General features: G+C 43.3%; 1 protein-coding gene across 5 annotated transcripts in view; it reads right to left on the bottom strand.

Annotated features, from left to right (window-relative positions):
* LOC126281667 (myrosinase 1-like) overlaps positions 1 to 9,342 on the bottom strand; it is a 168,671-nt gene extending 159,329 nt beyond the window's left edge. For all 5 annotated transcript variants that reach the window (XM_049980817.1, XM_049980816.1, XM_049980818.1 and 2 more), the window contains exons 1-3: positions 9,183 to 9,342; positions 8,905 to 9,035; positions 3,169 to 3,303 (exon numbers count right to left, since the gene is read on the bottom strand). In XM_049980817.1, coding sequence (XP_049836774.1) covers positions 3,169 to 3,303; positions 8,905 to 9,035; positions 9,183 to 9,318 — 402 coding nt within the window. In that variant the 5' untranslated portion in view covers positions 9,319 to 9,342. The remainder of the gene's footprint in view (positions 1 to 3,168; positions 3,304 to 8,904; positions 9,036 to 9,182) is intronic.
* Positions 9,343 to 23,558: the final 14,216 nt, after the last annotated feature.

Raw genomic sequence — 23,558 nt, forward strand, 5'->3', positions numbered from 1 at the left:
AAGAATCATGAAAGAAGGTTGTTCTCATGGGAGAATCCTGGCGATACTAGGAGGTATCAGATAGATTATATAATGGTAAGACAGAGACTTAGGAACCAGGTTTTAAATTGTAAGTCATTTCCAGGGGCAAATGTGGACTCTGACCACAATACATTGGTTATGAACAGTAGACTAAAGCTGAAGAAACTGCAAAAAGGTGCGAATTTAAGGAGATGGGACCTGGGTAAACTGAAAGAACCAGAGGTTGTACAGAGTTTCAGGGAGAGCATAAGAGACCAATTAACAGGAATGGGAGAAAGAAATACAGTAGAAGAAGAATGGGTAGCTCTGAGGGATGAAGTAGTGAAGGCAGCAGAGGATCAAGTAGGTAAAAAGACGAGGGCTAGTAGAAATCCTTGGGGAACAGAAGATATTATGAATTTAATTGATGAAAGGAGAAAATATATAAAGGCAGTAAATGAATCAGGCAAAAAGAAATACAAACGTCTAAAAATGAGATCGACAGGAAGTGCAAAATGGCTAAGCAGGGATGGCTAGAGGACAAATGTAAGGATGTAGAGGCTTATCGGACTAGGGGTAAGATACATACTGCCTATAGGAAAATTAAAGAGACCTTTGGAGAAAAGAGAGCCACTTGTATGAGTATCAAGAGCTCAGATGGAAACCCAGTTCTAAGAAAAGAAGGGAAAGCAGAAAGATTGAAGGAGTATATAGCGGGTCTATACAAGGGCTATGTACTTGAGGACAATATTATGGAAATGGAAGAGGATGTAGATGAAGATGAAATGGGCGATACGATACTGTGTGAAGAGTTTGACAGAGCACTGAAAGACCTGTGTCGAAACAAGGCCCCGGGATTAGACAACATTCCATTAGACTATTGACGGCCTTGGGAGAGCCAGTCCTGACAAAAGTCTACCATCCGGTGAGCAAGAGGTATGAGACAGGCGAAATATCATCAGACTTCAAGAAGAATATAAAAATTCCAATCCCAAAGAAAGCAGGTGTTGACAGATGTGAAAATTACCGAACTATCAGTTTAATAAGTCACAGCTGCAAAATACTAATGCGAATTCTTTACAGACAAATGGAAAAACTAGTAGCAGCTGACCTCGGGGACGATCAGTTTGGATTTCGTAGAAACGTTGGGACACGTGAGGCAATACTGACCCTACGACTTATCTTAGAAGGTAGATTAAGGAAAGGCTAACCTATGTTTCTAGCATTCGTTAGAGAAAGCTTTTGACAATGTTGACTGGAATACTCTTTTTCAAATTTTGATGGTGACAGGCGTCAAATGCAGGGAGCGAAAGGCTATTTACAATTTGTATAGAAACCAGATGGCAGTTATAAGAGTCGTATGGCATCAAAGATAAGCAATGGTCAGGTAGGGAGTGAGACAGGGTTGTAGCCTATCCCCAGTGTTATTCAATCTGCATATTGAGCAAGCAGTAAACGAAACAAACTAACTGATGATGGTCGAAGTAGAGAGGATACAAAATGTAGACTAGCAATGGCAAGGAAAGCGTTTCTGAAGAAGAGAAATTTGTGACATTGAGTACAGATTTAAGTGTCAGGAACTCGTTTCTGAAAGTATGTGTATGGAGTGGAAGTGAAACATGGACGATAAATAGTTTGGACACGAAGAGAACAGAAGCTTCCGAAATGTGGTGCTACAGAACAATGCTGAAGATTAGAAGTGTCGATCACATTACTAATTAGGAGGTATTGAATAGAATTGTGGAGAGAGGAGTTTGTGGCACAACTTGACAAGAAGAAGGGACCGGTTGGTAGGACATGTTCTGAGGCATCAAGGGATCAACCGTTTAGTATTGGAGTTCAGCGTGGGGGGTAAACATCGTGGAGGGAGACCAAGAGATGAATACACTAAGCAGATTCAGAAGAATGTATGTTGCAGTAAGTACTGGAAGATGAGGAAGCTTGCACAGGATAGATTAGCATGGAGAGCTGCATCAAACAAGTCTTAGGACTGAAGACCACAACAACAGCAAAGCCTCCCACGCGATTTCTGTTTGTATGTTCAGACTAATCACTGACGCTACCGAGGGGATTTTAATGCAGCTTCTACTAATACACAGAATGATTCACGAGGACGTTTTTTTCCTATAATTTATCACTTCTACGCCAGACAAGTTATCCAGTCGTAGGTACTTAATGAAACCCATGCGAAACAGAGGGGATCACCAATTGTGTATAATATTTTTGTTCCTTATACATTGGTATGAATATTTATCACCACATTCATCAAGCTACACTTTAAAAGAATGTAATAAATTTGGCAATTTTTCTCAAATTTTTGAAGAGCAAATACTGGCAAACTGTTCATGGCCGTTGTTTCCCCTCTGGAATAGTCTTGAGTCTAATCCAGCCAACAGCAATGTTCAGCAGGATTCATTGGTCACAGTGCTACAACTCAGTACCATTCCACTGTACGAAGGCTCGTAACTTAAAGGAAATTAACTTCGTCATGCACTCTCACTAACGCAATGGACCACCTAGAAACAGATTTATTCCATGGTTGCTAACGACAGTAGAACTCTCACTGACGCAATGGACCATCTAGAATTCGCTTCTCTGATAGTTGCTAATGATAGTTGCTTTCTAGTCACCAGCATGGCCTGTTGACTCAGATAGAAAATGACATACGGCTGTGTGCCTGAATCTCTTGTTATGTCCTTTCTGCTCTCCTTGGACACTACGCCCGACATACTGTGAAAGACACGCATGATTGACTCGTTTCTCGGAGTATGATTTTAAGCAGTTACTGTTAATTTTGACCATGACCAGTACATAGTTGTGAGGTGCGCTGTTCAGTACATATAGCCTAAGTGCTTCAACTGTTTCTATAAAAATTATAGTTTATCAATCATTTTATGCAAAACAGGTGACTGAATATGGTCGATGACCATTTACGTTGTGAGCTAGCCATCCAAACAGGTAAAGCAGTTTCAGCCACGTTACGCTTGGAAACAATTAGCATGTTGTTCCGCCTTAACTTTGGCATAGCTTTAAATACCCAATGCTGTTTCCTTCTTTCGCATTGGGATCAATTGTAATTACACTACATGCCTGTTATTAGTGTTTCTAAAGGGAAGAGAGGTTTACTGTAAGAGAAAGAGTATGCGAATACTACCATTCTCTACTTACCAGAGGCTGAATTCCGTTGGCTAGCAGTTCGTTGATAAGGTTGTTGTAGTAGTCGATGCCAGCCTGGTTGATGACGTCGAGGTCCCCGTTAGGCAACACCCGTGGCCAGGATATGGAAAATCGATACACGTCCGCCTGAACAACAACGAAGTATTAATGGTTGCAACGAAATGTCTGTGGACTGACAGCTAATATTTCATTATTAAATCATGTATTAACGCTGAATCCGTTGAATAAAACATAACTGAAACTGTAAACATCCAGATAACACATTATAATAGAAGAACAAACAATGTGCCTGAGGATGGTGACAAATGAATAATATTTTTCAGCTTTGTGAATTAAACCAATATGATTGAGAAAATTTAACATTAAACCTCATTGCCTTTTAGTAATCCAAGAGAATGTTTAATGAAATGACCCTGAAAGTTATTTACCATCCTGAAAATCTATTAGAATCATGAACAGAGATTTAGAAATACGCAGTGATACAAACGAAGAATGCGATAGGGAAGCTTGTGTAACACATAACAATGCTACCTCATAATTTCTACATGGATGATTGGATTCGATAGTGGAGACCGAAAATTAAGGACTAAACATACCGCTTACGTAGTACTATATTACTATAAACACTCATTTCTCTGTACAAACTGACGACGAATTTTTACAAAGAACCGGCAGTTACAGAACCGAAACTGATTTAATGAAATGTAGTCACTGGAAACAGACTTTCAAAAACGTATATGCATTGAATTTATTAAAGTATAATATCTCTAACGTAAATTTGCAGTTGGGTTTTGGAACATATACTGTATTCGAAAATTATGAAGTTCCTCGAAGAAAACGATTTATTAACACCTGGTCAGCACGGTTTCAGAGAATATCGTTCTTCTGAAACACAACTAGCTCTTTATACTCATTAAGTAGTAAGTACTATCGACAGGGGATGTCAAATTGTTTCCATATTTTTGGGTTTCCAGAAGGCTTTTGACACCGTTCCTCACAAGCGCGATCTAACCACACTGCGTGCCTACGGAGTATCGCCTCAATTGTGCGACTGATTTTCTGTCAGAAAGATAACAGTTCCTAGTAATAGACGGAAAGTCATCGAATAAAACCGAAGTAACATCCGGCATTCCCCAAGGAAGGTTTATAGGCCCAGTATTGCTTCTGATCTATATTAACGGCATACAATCTGAGTAGCCGTCTTAGATTGTTTGCAGATGATGCTGTCATATACCGTCCTGTAAAGTCATCAGATGATCAAAACAACTTTAAAAATGATTTAGATAAGATATCTGTATGGTGTGAGAAGTGGCAATTGACCCTGAATAAGAAAAAGTGTGAAGTTATTCACATGAAAACTAAAAGAAATCAGCTAAATTTCGATTACGCGATAAGCCACACAAATCTGAAGGCTGTAAATTCAACTAAATACTTAGGGATTACAATTACAAATAACCTAATTTGGAACGATCACATAGATAATACTGTGGGTAGAGCAAACCAAAGACTGCGATTCATTTGCAGAAAGTGCAACAGGTCTACTAAAGAGACTGCTTACACCATGCTTGACCGCCCTATTCTGGAGTATTGGTGTGCGGTGTGCGATCCGCATCAGGTGGGACTGACGGGTGATGTCGAAAAAGTACAAAGAAGGGCAGCTCGTTTTGTCTTATCACTAAATAGGGGAGAGAGTTCCATAGAAATGATAGGTGAATTGGAGTGGCAATCATTAAAACAAAGGCGCTTTTCGTTGCGAAGGGATCTTCCCATGAAGTTTCAGTCACCAGTTTTCTCCTCCGATTGCCAAAACGTTCTGTTGGCAGCCACCTACATAGGGAAAAATTATCATGACGATGAAATAAGAGAAATCAGGGCTCGCACTGAAAAAGTTAAATGCTCGTTTTTCTCGCGTGCCGTTCGACAGTAGAATGGTAGAAAGACAGCACTTCAGCAGAATAATCACGAAGATTTGTATGTACATACCTCCCCGTATGAACGTCTAGTTGGAATTCGTTTCAAATCGAAGCATAATTTTTTTCAGTTTCTGCCGCTAGAGCTCCTGCGGCGCACTCGTTCGTCCTCTGTTAGAATATTGCTGCGCGGTGTGGGATCCTTACCAGGTGGGATTGACGGAGGACATCGAGAGGGTGCAAAGAAGGGCAGCTCGTTTTGTATTATCGCGTTATAGGGGAGAGAGTGTGGCAGATATGATACACGAGTTGGGATGGAAGTCATTACAGCATAGACGTTTTTCGTCGCGGCGAGACCTTTTTACGAAATTTCAGTCACCAACTTTCTCTTCCGAATGCGAAAATATTTTGTTGAGCCCAACCTACATAGGTAGGAATGATCATGAAAATAAAATAAGAGAAATCAGAGCTCGAACAGAAAGGTTTAGGTGTTCGTTTTTCCCGCTCGCTGTTCGGGAGTGGAATAGTAGAGAGATAGTATGATTGTGGTTCGATGAACCCTCTGCCAAGCACTTAAATGTGAATTGCAGAGTAGTCATGTAGATGTAGATGAAAGTACATAGGCGCTGTCGACAATAAGGAACGCGTAGACTGCGCATGACCTTCCGATTTCCGCAGTAACGCAATAATACCAAAGTATCGAGAAGCACACATCGCACACGTACACTCATGAGTCAGAACATTATGACCATCGACCTACTAGCGGTAAAGGGCCGAACAGGTGATAGCAGCTTCACCTGACGGTGAATGACTGCTTATCAGACACACACTCGAATCACGTACTATCACAGAGTGTGAGGTCCGCATGCAGAATGGCCCGCATCTCGTGGTCGTGCGGTAGCGTTCTCGCTTCCCGCGCCCGGGTTCCCGGGTTCGATTCCCGCCGGGGTCAGGGATTTTCTCTGCCTCGTGATGGCTGGGTGTTGTGTGTTATCCTTAGGTTAGTTAGGTTTAAGAAGTTCTAAGTTCTAGGGGACTGATGACCATAGATGTTAAGTCCCATACGGCTCAGAGCCATTTGAACCATTTGAACGTATGCAGAATGGAGAAAGGCGAGTGAACTGAGTTTCATCGAGTGCAGATTGTGATGTCCCGGAGGCTCGGCACGAGCATTTCGGAATCTGCACGACTTGTCGAGTGCTCGAGGAATTCTGTGGTGAGGGTCTTCAACACATGGCGAAACAAACGTGAAACAACGTCGAGACGTCATGGGGTTCGGCAGCCACCTTTAAATAGAGGTGTCCGATGTCGTAGGCTAGGCAGACTTGTAAAACTGGATAGGCGGAGAATTGTGGCGGAACTAACATCAGACTTTAATGCGTGGCCGAGTGTAAGTGTGCTTGAACAGATCCCTGAACAGACAGTGCACCGAACACTAACAATGGGCCTCCGCAGTCGACGAATCATGGATGAGCGAATGTTAACTCCACGATATCGGCAACTACGACTGAAATGGGCCAGTGATCATCAGCACTGGACTTTGGGGCAGTGGCAGAACGTTGCATCGTTTGATGAATCCCGATACTTTCTTCATCACGCCGATGGGAAGGCGCGAATCCGTTATTTTGCAGGTCAACAGTTTCTTGAAACCTGTACTGCAGAACTCAGACAAGCTGGCGGCGGCTCCATTATGCTCTGGAGAACATTCATGTTGGCACCTATGGGTACAATGGAGCTCGTGCAAGTCACCATGACGACCAAGACATATGGTACACTGGTTGCAAACCACATACGCCCCTTCATGGAGTTCATATTTCTAAACGGCAGTGGCATTTTTCAACAAGATAATGGGACATGTCACAAGGCCAGGAGCGAGATGCAGTGATTCGAGGAACACAGTGGCGAGTTCCAGTGGATGTGCTGGCCCTCCAGCTCGCCAGGTGCCAACTACCTCCAGTGACCTACCAAGGTCCCACTGCTTACATGCCACAGTGCGTCGCTGCTGTTTTCCGTGTCAGAGGTGGATCTACAAGCTATTAGATAGATGGGCACAATTTTCTGGATGATTAGTGTGTGTTTACCACTGTATATCACGACACCACGTGCATACCTATGAGAGTTTCGGAAGAAAGGGAATGTGGCACACTAGTTACAGCGCTAGCCTGTATATGTGACGAGCGGGGTTCGGATTCACTTTTCATCCTAATTTTCCATAGTTTGCCTCAGACGATAATTGCAAGTTTAAAATTCCTTACGCGTCTTATACGTTTAGTATTTTATTTCCATGAATATTGACGTCGTAATGTATTGCGAATACATAGCAAGAAGCATCCTCTATTGTATGATTATATGATAGCAGAACAAACACTGTTAGCAGTAACTTCTGTAAAATATCTGGGGGTATGCGTAAGCAACGATTTGAAGTGGAATGATCAGACAAAATTAATTGTTGCTAAGGCGGGTGCCAGATTGAGATTCATTGGGAGAGTCCTCAGAAAATGTATTCCATCAGCAAAGGAGGTGGCTTACAAAACACTCGTTCGATCTATACATGAGTATTACTCATCTGTGTGGGATCCGTGCCATGTCGGGTTGACAGAGGAGATAAAGAAGATCCAAAGAAGAGCGGCGCGTTTCGTCACAAGGTTATTTGGTAAGCGTGATAGCGTTGCGGTGATGTTTAGCAAACTCAAGTAGCAGGCTCTGCAAGCAAGGCGTTCTGCATCGCGGTGTAGCAAGCCGTCCAATTTTCGAGAGCGTGTGTTTCTGAATGAGGTATCGAATATATTGCTTCCCTCTACTTATAGCTCCCGAGGAGATCACGAATGTAAGCCGGCCGCAGTGGCCGTGCGGTTCTAGGCGCTGCACTTTGGAACCGCGTGACCGCCACGGTCGCCGGTTCGAATCCAGCCTCGGGCATGGATGTGCGTGATGTCCTTAGGATAGTTAGGTGAAAGTAGTTCTACGTTCTAGGGGACCTCAGAAGTTGAGTCCCATAGTGTCCCATAGTGCTCAGAGCCATTTGAACCATTTTATCACGAATGTAAAATCAGAGAGATTCGAGTGCGCACGGAGACTTTCCGGCAGTCGTTCTTCCAGCGAACCATACGCGACTAGAACAGGAAAGGGTGGTAATGACAAAAAAAAAATGGTTCAAATGATTCTGAGCACTATGGGACTTAACATCGTAGGTCATCAGTCCCATAGAACTTAGAACTACTTAAACCTAACTAACCTAAGGACATCACACACATCCATGCCCATGGCAGGATTCGAACCTGCAACCGTAGCAGTCCCACGGTTCCCGACTGCACCGCCTAGAACCGCACGACCACCGCGGCCGGTGAGGTAATGACAGTGCCACGTAAAGTGCCCTACTCCACACTCCGTTGTGTGGCTTGTGGAGTATAAATGAAGCTGTAGAGGTAGATGTAGATGACAATCTTCCTTACATTGGTTTTTGTTTTAAGGAAATTCTTTTATTTTAGTTCTACTTTGTCTGCTACAGTGAAAATGCGGTAACTACTTCTCGAATGAACCTAGTATTTTATTTGTTTAGACTAACTGCTTGTTGTCTTCCCCTGGTTTTAATAATTTTGTAGGTATTTCAGGTTCACCATTAAGTTCGCCCATAGCTGTTTACACAAAGCAAATTATATCAGAAAATGACCAAGTGCACCTTTTTTAAAAGCGTAGCTTCCATGATATACTGGGTACAGAGCTCATAATGGGTAAGTATGTCACCAGTTTTTTTTTTTTTTTTTAAATCGCTGCAAAAGGAGAAGTTAGCATGCTTTCCAATGGAAATTGTACTTACGTTGAGCGCCTTCAGCATCTGAACATCTTCCTTGTACTTATGGTAAGAATCGCAGGCAACGTCCCCGTTCTGTTCTACAACGACTAGCGGACGGTTGTGGAATAAGTGGTCCTGGATGCTCTCTCCCTTGCCTGTAAATGCGCGCAAGAACTTCACAATAAATAACACACCTATTAATTATTGTCATGGAAATATGTTATTGCCTTGGTCTTGGATAAGAACCATAAGCAGTATATTGAACTTTGCCTGATGAATACAGTTCACACTTTTGAACCCACCATCTTCGTTCCATCCTCCTTCGATCTGATATGCGGATGTTGCCGCTCCAAACATGAAGTCATCCGGGAATCGATTAGAGGCTGTCTGTGCGGAAACAACGGCTAACACGGCCGTAAAGGTGATCAGCAACGTCATCGTTGGAAATCTCCAGTGGCTTTGAATGAGCAGCTGCAGGGTGTGCGTATAAATAGTGTAATTGGGATAAAATGTCAGAGGTTGTTTGTATATCTGAAAATAGATAATATCAGACAATTTTCTTTTATCGTTCGTTAATCAGCGTATTTCTTTAGGATTTGCCTGTGTTCTTAGCGATATTATCGGAGTGGTACTGAAGTAACATGTTGAGCTGTGGATCACATAGCGATATCAGCAGAGGCTTTCTTATCAGGTCCACTTATTTAACTCTTGTGGGAATCATGCAGGAACCAGATCATTAGCAATGCTGATTCTGGGAAACAGGAAGTTTGCCAACCATTACCTGGAAATAAATGACTGATAGCTTAGCTAAATAATAATTCCACCTTAAAGAGGCAACAACTGGCTACACACTTCAAACAAATTCTACAACTCAACAAAATTCTATAAACAGATAGCTTCCTAAACGATAAAGGGTCGTTATATTTCATAAATTGGGTACCTGTTCAGTAATATTTTAATTCCAACACCTTCCCCCAAACAAATTGTAATCCACACATTCTATATAAATGGATGTATGAGGGGTAGTCAAATGAAAACCAATCACCAACCACAAGAGTGAGATGGAATGCACTCAAAAGCTATCACTGTACATGTTAAGACATTGAGTCCACTGGGAGACTAAACGATCAATCCCTGTTTAATAGGAAGCGTTTGGCCGCAGATGTATTCCCCTCAACCAGTATTTCTCTTCCTCGTTCACATTACAACGACATCCAAGCGATAACACTGTGAAATAACCGGTCTGCATGGGTGTTACTGCAGTGTTTCCAAACCAAACCGCTGAAGCGTAGCCGTCGCCCAGTTGACAGCATGGGGTGGGAGTAATGATGCAACAGGATGTATTCCTGAGCGTTTCGACTTCAAGGCGTGTCATAGTTTCTGCAGAGTGTCTTCACAGTATTGCACATTCATTGTGATTTCACGCTCGTCTAGATAGCCCTTACATTCCATAACGTCCGTCCTCACACTACCACCTGAATGAAGGCCGCCCTTCAGTAGTTTGACTGGGAATCACTGCAGCATCCTTCACCATGCAATGTTCACATCTTTGGAAACCTGAAGAAGGATATACGTGACCGTCGGTTTTAGATGGAAATATGCAAGCGTGGGTGCGGATGTAGAACTGTCAGCAGACAAACATCTTATAGGAATCCGGAATTGATGGCCTCTTCTCCCAGTGGGATGAATGTCGTAAGACGTGTAGTGATTACTTTTGAATGGAATCATCCAAGGGCACGTTGTGATGGGTGTTCGATTTTCATTTGACTGCCTATCGTACGTACTTGTAAGTGTGTATGCGTTTATGTTTGTATGTTCCACGTCTCTTCCTAACTGTCAGGCACCAACTACTGCAGAGTAATAAATAGATATCGATCATGTTTCAGGAGATGTGACTTCATAAACAATGAAATGCTTAAAGAAGTGTTGCGTCATGCATGACGTTTACATTTATTATTCATTTAGCACTAGTTCTATTCGGAAAACATTTTACAGACAGTATCTGCATATGCCGTTAAATGCACCAGCAACATTATATCGGGGTGGTTCACGGGAAAACTTTATAAACTCCCTGACATACGAAAAAACTTGTGCATTGAGCGTGGCCTTTAAATTTATTACTTATTTTCTACTAACTCTGTTCAGAACATATCTTGCAGACAGTATTCACATATTCCGTGCCTACACAAATACATCATTATATGACACATAGTTGAAAAGATATAACGTCATAAATGCTGAAATGAGTGAAAAAATGCCGCATCGTGGATGAAATTTTAATCCATTTATTCTTTATTGCTAAGACATTGAGCGATGGTACCAGAAGTCTAATGCTGCTGTGTACATGATTTTCTAATTAGTAGCCCATACAAGCAAACCTATTTTGTCTTTACCTGTGGTAAAGCTTTGCCGTGGGTAAATGCGGCTCTGTTTAAAAAGATGAGCTCGGTGTAGTCATAGGGTCAAGCCTCAGACGTCTGCCTTCATCCCCCAAGCTAATTCGTTGCAAATAGTAACCTGGTAGCTGTGACACTGCAGTCAAGTACTTTATGTATCGGATAGCATTGCGAGTTAATGTAATTCACAGAAATACAAAACGGAAGATTACTGAATACCTTGATAACAAGGGTTCTTTTCTAACGTTTGTAATCGATGTAGACGAAACGGAATTACGTTGAATAATGTTTATTCATGACAGCACATATCAAATAAACGGGAAGTGCTCCTACGATATTTAGTTAAAATGTAGACAGGGAAAACGCTTATAAAATGCAGGGAAGTTATATTTAGAGCGTTACGTGAATGGTAGCACAATCACCTAACTGAATTGTCATCAAAGATACGTGAAAAGTAAATCAGTTTCTCAATCACATTAGACGAAATACTGACCTGCTCAAAACAGTCCAGAGTTCGGTATGATGATTCACGAAATACAAAGAAGAGTAACTCATACCCTGTCTATCCTCATTTGTGTAACACAAGCGGGAAAATTTAGAATCCTACACTGGCGGACCTTCAAACACTCGAAAAATCAGTAACATCAGAAGTTAAAGCATGGTAGTGGCCACTCACTGTCAAGAGTCAATCACCTACATGATCAAATACCACTCATTACTACAGGCATGTCTACTCCTTCAGCACACAGCGTAAAAGTGTGGAATGAATCCCTTGAGTACTTCACTGGAAAAAGCCCCAGCCTCCACTTGACTCCGATAGTGTTCCAATACTGCTTGATTTTCCATTGGCTGAAGTCCCATTCCACCAAAAATACACTGTACGTAACTTCTGCATACATGATTTGACCCAAATGGACCACTTACTAGGCTGAACTAATGTATTACAAGAATATTTAAAGAAAGAAATGTTATAAACATTCCGTCACACTCAGACTATTCACAATAAATATTAATTTAGGTTTGTTCGTAAATAGATAAACAGTTTTCTTGAGTAAGTGTGCTCACAATAAATGGCAGCAAAGTGTCGTTAAGTATTGCTTAAACAATTATTTAGACCTGCTTTTCGGATGAGTCTTTTGGCACTCTTTTAGAAAAGTGTTTTCAGGTAACACATGTGACTGACTGCGCCCACAATTACCATTATTTTGCTTTATCAGTTGTAACTAATATTTAGTAAAGTTTCTGGAAAAATAGTAAAGGAAATACACGAGTATACGAGGTATGAAGTATCAATGCTTATTCATTTGATGCGTAATTGTGGAGGATATGATGTTCTAACAACATTTGCAGAATGAAATATATAAGAAACATAATAAGTCAAGAAATCAAATAGATACAGATCTGTAACTTTTGAGAGATGATAAAAATAGGGCAATGCTATTATCTGAAATATCGTATACTGGAAAAGGATGAAGCTTTTGAAGGTTGTGAATTCAGAGATTAATTGTGATACTGTTTATTCGTTGTGAAATATTAACTTCCATAATTTTGAATATACTGAAAATATTGTTGTTGCATTGGATGTGAGTTATTTTTTCTGAGGTCACCAATGTATTTGGATTTCCATTAATACTTGACGGTGAATTATTATCGAATTTCAAAGAGCTGCAACTTAGCCACCTTAAGATTGTGCGATGCTCCGCCATTTCTTGGAGTATTGTCTGTCCTCTTGAACGGCCTAAAGTCGTCAAAATTCCCCACAGTGGGATTTTACCCATATCCGGCTCTTTGCTCGACTCTTCACCTGGTTGAACAATGCAGGCTAGCCCAGCTGCAGAACTTTGGCTTAGGTGGCGACGCCTCGCCCTGCGGCCCAGGCCAACACAAACAACCTCACCCTACCCCCTGCCAGTTCTGGGCAGCCACATCACTTTCCTACATGCTCATAACGCTACAGCTGTTACGGCTGAGTGAGCATAAGGAAGTCCCCGACATCTGAAATCTCTTTTGGTAGCTTTCGACTGTGAAGTGCAAACGGCTGTAGGTGAACACAGTAGCCATGTATAAAAACTACGAAAATGTGTTGCCGCAGAGATGTTTACAAAATCGCACTGTGTATGTGCGAAGCTGTTGCTGCCAGTGTACGGAAACTGTCAATGACACTGTACTTATACATTTGAGCAATGTGTGTATTTCTATGTACAACTGTTCTATAATTTGAAAGGTATACATGGTAAAGAATTTTTTCGGTATTTCACTACAAACGTAGTTAATTTTTTGTTTTCATTTCTAATAGAAAATTGGCAAAATGAATACCCAGACAATGTTGGTTTTGACAGCCAATATTATAGTTAAGACCTTCACAATAACAAAATTGTTGGATAATGGCAGAAGCTGCAGAAATACACCAGAATTTGTACCACGGCGAGGACTTGAAGCCAGTCGTCATGCTTACTAGGCAGATGTGTTAGCCATTACACCACTGTAGCAGTACAGTTAGAGCAGCTGCACAGAGGACCCTAATCCAGTGCTCTCCCTAACACAAACTTCAGTTCATGCTTCATCCTTTTTTCCTCTTCTTAAATCGTCACGTTTGCTGAGGCTCTTCGGTACTGGGTAGCCCCCAGATTTTTACATAATGGGTAAATCCTGCCTCGGCAATACTAACCATGTAATACAGTGAAAATAGGCTGAAGGCGTGAATCGTAATTATTGTTATGGAGGTCATTGGACCAACGCAGTCTGTGCGGTTCTGTTATCTACACTGCGACGGTAGTGAAATGGATAACACATCTGTTAGAAAGCAGGGGACTTGGGTTAAGTCCCGGCCGCAGGACACATTTTAATTCATTTCCTTAGATTCTGTAATTATCGTACATAAAGCTGAGATTCGTATATGGCAAGGAAAACGTAATTATGTAATATCTATAGGATTGCTGGATTTACGCATTTACTCCATCCATACACATGGGAGTTTAATTTAGTAATGGGATACTTAGAAGGCAATGCGTGACATTTCGCATCGTATGGCCATTCTGTAAAATTACCTCTACTGTACGTAGCCTTCACGCAATAAGTACTAAAGTTGTTGCAAGACTGGTAGGCACAGACAAGAAACTCCTTTTGTACGTGGCATTTTGCAGGCTGTTTCAGAATGGTACAGGAAAACCTTAAGATATAAAGTCGCTAAAGAAACTGAGAACACTGTCAGCAAATTTCATCCAAGGACACTACAGAGCATCCTAAATATAGCGAATACCATTTTCATCTCCTATCTCTGAGTTCCTAGTCTTATTTCTCACGAGATATTTCTAAGCTGTAGACTGTTAATAACATGGCAGGATACGGAAAATGTGGGACATTGTTTACCTAATAACAGACGTCATGAAATGAGTGCATTAGTGGTTAGTTTATAGGTATTGAGCACTTACTGTATTTCTTTTATTTACTTGAACATTAAATGGCATATCAATTAGCGTTCAACTAAATACAGTGCGTCCCGAACACATAGGGTAAAAATTACGCTAACAGCAGAGAATCGCAAAGGTTATGAGATACAGAAGCAATGGTAGGAAATAAATACTGCAATTCCAGCGGTTTGAGCTTTTGAATGAGCAACGCAAATGAAGCAGCTGTTTGTGCATCGACATTTTAGTGGCTTCTATGAAGAACAATACCTGGTAACCACCGGTGGATATCTTCCTCAAGTACTAAGTGACCTCGTTGGTAAATGTATCGTCAGTATAAACTGAGGATGAACAGACTGGTAAGATGTCTGTGTCGTTGTAAAAAAGGCTACAGTGGAATGCATGTTTTAAGACAGATAGTCGTCGTTTTGAGCAGTTGATTTGGGCTTAAGTTACTGCTGTAGAAGGTACGTTGATTACTTCGACAATAGCTAAATATTCATGACATGTAGCTCTTCATCACAGAGTACTGAGTTTAGAATCCCCCAGCATCTGTCATGGAAGACATGCTTTGTATTAGAATGATATTTTCAGAAATGTATTCGCAGCTACTTACCTCTGTGCATACCTTTAAAAAAAAAATTCATCTCCATACAATATTTGCCCTTCAGATGCCACAGGATTTCCATTACCACTTGTAGTATTTTACAACGTGGTTTAAGTTTGTATGGCTGTCTAGTCAATCGTTACAAATTTTACTTCCGTGACCATTATGCTGATAGTAACAAACTATTACCACATTTGCTTAATGACGTCATAATTATGGCACCGTTCAGCACGAATCTTATACCTGTTTATACCGCCCACAGAGTTTGTTGTAGTCCTGTGCATATCCATCAGGCCCACAGGAATAAACTTCATTCCTGAAGGAAACTTTAGATCTTGTTACACACCCATCGTAAAACGATTTTCTGTTTTCTATTAAAGTACTTGTGTGGTACTTCTATGAGTAAGATCTTTACATATTTCTGGGAAAGTTCCGTGTAGATACTTCATATGGAGAAATCATAACAGCATTTTTTCCAACACTCTGTACATGATGGTTGTCGTCCGTTTACAACTGTTAATGCGTTAATAGTTCTTTGATTTCGGATTTCATTAATACTGAGTGTGTCCCAGAAAAGTTACGACAAAATTAGAGGGGAGGGTGAGAATAGTAACCCGTGTCCGAACCGTCATCTTATGACGCTAGAGGTCGTCGAAGTTACAGGCGTCGGCGCCTACCACTAGCTCATCCCTTCGGCGGCAAACGTGACTTCGTACGCTGACGGCCCGTATGTGAAACGTCTGGCAATGTTATTCCTTATCCAGTATTAGCAAGTGACTGCCACTATCGCCAATGGAGAAAATGTAGCCAGCTTTTGCGTAGACAGTCCTTGTTTCCTAGGGATGTCATGCTGTGTTGCCTTGGTGGATAATGATTTCGGACAAGGGTTCCCATTTGCACCTTATTTTTCTCTTTCATGCCGGCCTGAGTGGCCGGGCGGTTCTAGGCGCTTCAGTTTGGAACCCCGCGACCGCTACGGTTGCAGGTTCGAATCGTGCCTCGGGCATGCATGTGTGTGATGTCCTTAGGATAGTTAGGTTTAAATAGTTCAAAGTTCTAGGAGACTGATGACCTCAGATGTTAAGTCCCATAGTGCTCAGAGCCATTTCAACCATTTTTTTTTTCTTTCATACCGAAGTAATTGGAGATTTAAGATGATTCTAGGAGGGAAATAAACTGCAGGTGGAAAAACATGTCCAAAACCGTCACCCATCGTGGCAACAGACCATCGAATTTTTAGAAGGTAACACGTCTCCAAACAGTAGCTAACTCCATATTCTCCACCAGTGATTGTGGCACTCACTGAGTAACAATCACATTGCGAGACTTTCTTCCTACTGTCCGTCAGCGTACAAAGTCACGCATGCTGTCGAAGGATTGGCTTAGTGGCGGTCGTTGGAGATTGTAGCTTGCCTAGCGTCTAGCGTCGTTGAATGATGTTTCCAATCCGTTAGTGGTCAAAAGTGGATCAACTACAAAACGACGAACATTGGTCACCCAAAACATTATAACCACCTCCTGAATAACATGTTAGTACACCATTGGGGCGGCCGGTGTGGCCGAGCGGTTCTAGGCGCTTCAGTCTGGAGCCGCGTGACCGCTACGGTACTAGGTTCGAATCCTGCCTCGGGCATGGATGAGAGTGACGTCCTTAGGTCAGTTAGGTTTGAGTAGTTCTACATTCTAGGGGACTGATCACCTCATAGTGCTCAGAGCCACACCTTTGGACCATAATAAAGCACCAGTTGTACATCGCGTGGATTCGTCAAGTTTATGACAGGTTTCTGAAAAAATGTGTGGAACCAGACGTCAAAGCACAGGTCACACAATTCCAGCAAAGTATGGGCTGGCTGTTTGTGGGACAGATGCCGCCTGATAGCGACGCAGATATATCTACTGGTTTGAGATCAGGCGATTTTTTTAAATCGAGACACCAATGAGACTTCTCTGTCACGCTCCTCTGACCTCAGTAGCAACATTCTGCTCTTGTAAGAGGGACTGTTATCCTCCTGGAAGATGCCGTCATCGATGGGTAACACATCAAGAATGAAGGGATGTATGATGTCAGTAACGCTGTTCACGTAATACACTCCCGCCATTATGACTTCGATTACTACCATAGGTCACATGTAAGGCTAGACGAACTTTCCTCATCGCATAAGACTGCTCCCATCGTTAGTCGTTTGTCTGGGTGACCATGACCGTCGATGTAGACGAGCAAGAAACTTGATTCACCTGGCGAGAGACTTGTTTCTACTGATAAGATGTCAAATCTCTATTATCCTGTGCAATAGTAGTTGATGACGTCCCTGAACTAATATGGAAGACGTAAGGATCGTGTGTAGTGAAGCCTTACGTTTAACAGTGTGGATTAAGCGGTGTGCTCCGAAACACTTGTGTTTCCACCAGCACTGTACTCTGTAGTCAGATCTGCCACAGATACCTGCGTATCCTGTACCACAAAGTGGGGAAATCTCCGGCTTCCACTTTGTGTGATGAACCTACCCGTAGTTTCTCCATATTTCAACGACTTTCCGTAGATGTTCAAGACAGTAGGAGGCAAACAACCAACTGGCTTCGCTATTCCTCATATGTTCTCCCAAAGCGTAGGGCTATAACTATCTATCGTCTATTAACGTCGCTTATGTCAGTGTATTGTTGCCTCGTACCGTCGACATTCAGCTGTGGTCATACTATACTATTTTTGGTGTCTGTTCTTTCAAACATGACCGAAAGAACAGACGGGATACGTATAATTAATTATGGTAATGACTTCCAATGATCCCTTCATTGTAGATATATACCAAACCCTAATTCTTAAGTGAATTGGGGAGATGCCGCGAGTAATGAAGCTAATGAACAGGGTCACTACGTCAGTGGCGTGGGTAATAATTTGAAAATTTCGGTCTGAAGGGAGGCGCGCTAATATTGTCAGTGCGGTTATGGTGATCGCTGTGTCCGAATGCCGTGGTGGTCAGCGCACTTGCCTAGTCTCCGCGGTCACCGTCAATGCCTCACCGGACTCACCTTATGTGACGGCACTTTTCGCTATACAGTATATGCAGACCATCCGGTTCTCGTGCTCCGCAATCGCGACGATTTAACCAGCGTACTTGATTCGATTACCACATACGGTGTGCCTTCCAGCAGCTGCCTCGACGTCACCAAATCGATCGCCATGGCCATGGGAGAGGGGTTGACCCCAGCTTGTTTCGACCCCGTACAGCCCAGTGGCACCATCAAATATCTCGAAACACAGTTTCAGGGCCACATACGGCGCGGTGAGGCGGTTGAGTGCCGCCACTTATTACAATAAATTCGGGTCCTGATATCCAGCCTTCGTCTGCGGAACTTTGACATTCTCCTTATGGACACACTTCGTCAATGTTAACTCGCATCGCACCTTCCACACATAGCGCGCGTTCTTCCAATACCATTACTGATGGCTCGACGTATGTTACCGGCATTCGGAGCCTACGTCAGTAGAGGCATGCTCTTCAAAGTCAGTTATGAGACGCCGACCCTTTCAGCCAGAAAGGGGAGGTCTTGGCCTTGTCCATGTCCATGAAAGAGCGATAGCCCTGTTTGTCAGATCGCACATCAAGCTCTGGCACCACTACTCGGATAGTTTGACAGGTTTGCTACTGGAGTCCTTAGCTCGGTCCTCCCGCATGCCCCCACTGACGACGCAAGACATACCCCCACCCTTCCACTACTAAGGGGAAGTTTTACATTGAACACTGTTACAACCGTATCGCAGATCCAGCAACGAAAGAGGGGTCGGCGCGGGATATATATCGTGTCCTACAGCAGAGGCGCCCACCAAACATCGTGGAGACCAAAAACTCTTAGTTTAATTGCAAGGTGGTGTGGCGGACGATATACGCGGTTATACTGGATACTGGCGTCCGACGCACATGGTACATCACAGTCATCGGTAAACAGATCACGTGATCACCCCTCCACAAGATAAATGTGGCGGACTCGACTCTGTGTGGAGATTGCGGTATAGCGGACACGGACGAGCACCGTCTCACATGTGGCGTGGCAGAAGACGTGTGACTCTTGGTGCGGCAAATTTTGTCGTATATTCTATTACTGACTCCGGAACACATCACACCTCGTTTCCTACTATTTCCGGATGAACAGTATTTCCCGCGCACCAAAACCAATGTACTCAGGTGGGTCCGTGGGAACGCGGTACAGTACTTATTTCACGATGGACCTAAAGATGTATTACACTTCTGTAACTACCTACAACAACGTCATTGCAAAATTGTACGGAACCCAAAATATGGGCAATATTTTTCTAATTATTGAGGGAGTGCCCTACGCGAACCTCCAGGCAGCTGGATGATTAGCCGCTAGGAGAATATCCCCATTGACTGAGCTGATAAGAACACGTCCGCTTATCGGTGGAATAACGTACGACATGCGTGAAAAGTAGCGACACACTTTTTTGCATCGTGTACGAATCACATTTTTCGTGTCCCCACATATATTACCGCGGTGTAGGTGTAGGAAAGTACCGAAATGTTTATGTTGTTTACTCAGAGCACGGTGCGGTGCTAGGTACATTTATTTTCGTTGTAGTATAAAGTGAATACAAATTTCAAATATATTTAAACAAACAAATAAATAAAAAATTCTAACAGTTGATTTCCTCTCACCATCCCTGACACCTTGACTGGCGATCGGGACATTGTGGCCAGGCCTGAGGTTACAACCCCTGCCCATTCTGCCCCCCCTCCCCTCCCCCCCTCGCTTCCATGCCACACCTCTGAAAAAAAAGTAATCAGAAGACCTGAGTTCGAGTCGAAGTCTGTCAAAAATTTTCTCCTTGCCCCATCGATATAAATCAATGGTCATTGTCAGCTAGTGTATTTCATTCCTTTGTGTCTTGTGGCCATATTGTTTGGTGTATCGTCGTTTATTGATTTGTACCGCAATGGTTTCTTCTAATACAATAAACTTTGCATGTCTGTTCTACTCTATTGTTCGACTATTTGACACCGATTGCAAAAAGAACACTTCAGGTCTGTAGTCTTCTCACTGTGTGACAGTCTTACTAATATCAGCTGACCAATAGCCTATCTGCTTTCCTCAAAGCAAGGAATAAATCTAGGGCGACGTGGAAAAACTCTGATGAACGTCAGAATTGAAATACAAGTGGGGATAAATGTCGTAGTAAGCATTTTGATAAATCGTATAATAAATGACGCACCTCCACAAAGTAATTCGAGTCACTGGTGAATCAAGTATCTGGTAGCAGCATTTTGCGTGGAGAAGGCAGCATCACACTGGGTAGGAGGGTAAGGAGCGTCCAGGGGCCATCACCATTCAACGAACATTAGAGTTAAATTCTAGAATACGCCTGTCTTTGATGTGTGTATGTAGCAGACTGACGTAATGATTTTAGTTATGCTCGGCCAGCTTATTTCAATGAACGCCTTGTTAAAATTGTCTGAAATATTTAAAGGATAGCCAGGACTTAACGAGGCGCAGTGCCTGTAATGTTTATTTGCCACGTAACACGTACTTGGTTAGGTGAGGATCAGAATTATTTAGGATCCAGTCAGACGCACATAGTTTAGTCGACTATCAGCTGTTCATTTGATAGATATTTCTCCTGCCTCAGTACCACATGTTTACTAACGCTCTCTGAAACGGGAGTATGGAACAGACAGCAGTCGGACCCACGTCCCAGCAAATCGCACCAAGCAACCGAACCGCCACAATTATAGTACTAATAGTTGCGGACAGCAGGAAAAAATATTACACAAAAGTCTGTCCACTGTACTGCATACTGAGGGACAGGGTCTTAACTATCGTGTGTTATTTATTATCTACAACTTCCATCGTTTTTCATGTAGAGAGTTAACACTGTAAGGAGGCTATTACATTTCCTGCAACACTTGGAAGTTTTCCCCATTAATACACTCCTGGAAATGTAAAAAAGAACACATTGACACCAGTGTGTCAGACCCACCATACTTGCTCCGGACACTGCGAGAGGGCTGTACAAGCAATAATCACACGCACGGCACAGCGGACACACCAGGAACAGCGGTGTTGGCCGTCGAATAGCGCTAGCTGCGCAGCATTTGTGCACCGCCGCCGTCAGTGTCAGCCAGTTTGCCGTGGCATACGGAGCTCCATCGCAGTCTTTAACACTGGTAGCATGCTGCGACAGCGTGGACATGAACCGTATGTGCAGCTGACGGACTTTGAGCGACGGCGTATAGTGAGCATGAGGGAGGCTGGGTGGACGTACCGCCGAATTGCTCAACACGTGGGGCGTGAGGTCTCCACAGTACATCGATGTTGTCGCCAGTGGTCGGCGGAAGGTGCACGTGCCCATCGACCTGGTACCGGACCGCAGCGACGCACGGATGCACGCCAAGAACGTAGGATCCTACACAGTGCCGTAGGGGACCGCACCGCCACTTCCCAGCAAATTAGGGACACTGTTGCTCCTGGGGTATCGGCGAGGACCATTCGCAACCGTCTCCATGAAGCTGGGCTACGGTCCCGCACACCGTTAGGCCGTCTTCCACTCACGCCCCAACATCGTGCAGCCCTCCTACAGTAGTGTCGCGACAGGCGTGAATGGAGGGACGAATGGAGACGTGTCGTCTTCAGCGATGAGAGTCGCTTCTGCCTTGGTGCCAATGATGGTCGTATGCGTGTTTGGCGCCGTGCAGATGAGCGCCACAATCAGGAGTGCATACAACCGAGGCACACAGGGCCAACACCCGGCATCTTGATGTGGGGAGCGATCTCCTACACTTGCCGTTCACCTCTGCTGATCGTCGAGGGGACACTGAATAGTGCACGGTACATCCAAACCGTCATCGAACCCATCGTTCTACCGTTTCTAGACTGGCAAGGGAACTTGCTGTTCCAACAAGACAATGCACGTCCGCATGTATCCCGTGCCACCCAATGTGCTCTAGAAGGTGTAAGTCAACTACCCTGGCCAGCAAAATCTCCGGATCTGTCCCCCATTGAGCATGTTTGGGACTGAATGAAGCGTCGTGTCACGCGGTCTGCACGTCCAGCACGCACGGTGGTCCAACTGAGGCGCCAGGTGGAAATGGCATGGCAAGCCGTTCCACAGGACTACATCCAGCATCTCTACGATCGTCTCCATGGGAGAATAGCAGCCTGCATTGCTGCGAAAGGTGGATATACACTGTACTAGTGCCGACTTTGTGCATGCTGTGTTGCCTGTGTCTATGTGCCTGTGGTTCTGTCAGTGTGATCATGTGATGTATCTGACCCCAGGAATGTGTCAATAAAGTTTCCCCTTCCTGGGACAATGAATTCAGGGTGTTCTTAATTCGACCGTGATAAGACGTTCTGACATATTCCCTCTGAAAAATTATTCGCGGGACACACGTGTGGCGCAAGACATTTCGCTAGTACCTACAAGTTTATGTAACGCGCATTCATCCCCGAGCGATAACCAGTGCCAGCGAAGTACATTGTCCAGAGAATTTCTTTCTCTCTCATCCTCTTTGTCTGTGTCATTACAGTAACTTGCCACAGCAGAGAACAAAGTCTATACTTGATCTAGACAAGACCCTATGGAACACATTAAGCAGAAGAGACTTTCATTATAATATGTACCTTGCCTATAGCGGGCGAGGGGGGGGGGGGCGCCTTCAAAAGGCACTAAAAGTCACACAATACACACCAAAGTCAATAGTAACAAATACGCTCAAGATGCAGCAAGCACATCCATCAATGTCGAAATGTGAAAATCGAGAATCGATGAAAAGATTGGCTGGGGGTGGGTGGTAAGCGAGATAAATCATTATTAATTCAGAAAGCCTTGTGACGTATCAACGCTTGGTGCTCGGATTGGCAGTTGACACTCGATATAAACAAGGGTTTCATACTGTGCGTAAACAGTTAGAAAAAAATGGTTCAAATGGCTCTGAGCACTATGGGACTCAACTGCTGTGGTCATTAGTCCCCTAGAACTTAGAACTACTTAAACCTAACTAACCTAAGGACATCACACACATCCATGCCCGAGGCAGGATTCGAACCTGCGACTGTAGCAGTCGCACGGTTCCGGACTGCGCGCCTAGAACCGCGAGTAAACAGTTAGAAAGCCCCATTATTGTATGATTATAAAATCGTAGAAGAAAAACCACTGTAAATAACTAGAGAATAGCTAGCAGAATGAGTACTGGCGATTTAAAGTGTAACTACCATACAAAATGAGTCGTAGGTTAGAAATTGTTCCGGTGTCACGAC

The sequence above is a fragment of the Schistocerca gregaria genome, chromosome 7 (assembly GCF_023897955.1).
Source record: "Schistocerca gregaria isolate iqSchGreg1 chromosome 7, iqSchGreg1.2, whole genome shotgun sequence".
NCBI lineage: Eukaryota > Metazoa > Arthropoda > Insecta > Orthoptera > Acrididae > Schistocerca > Schistocerca gregaria.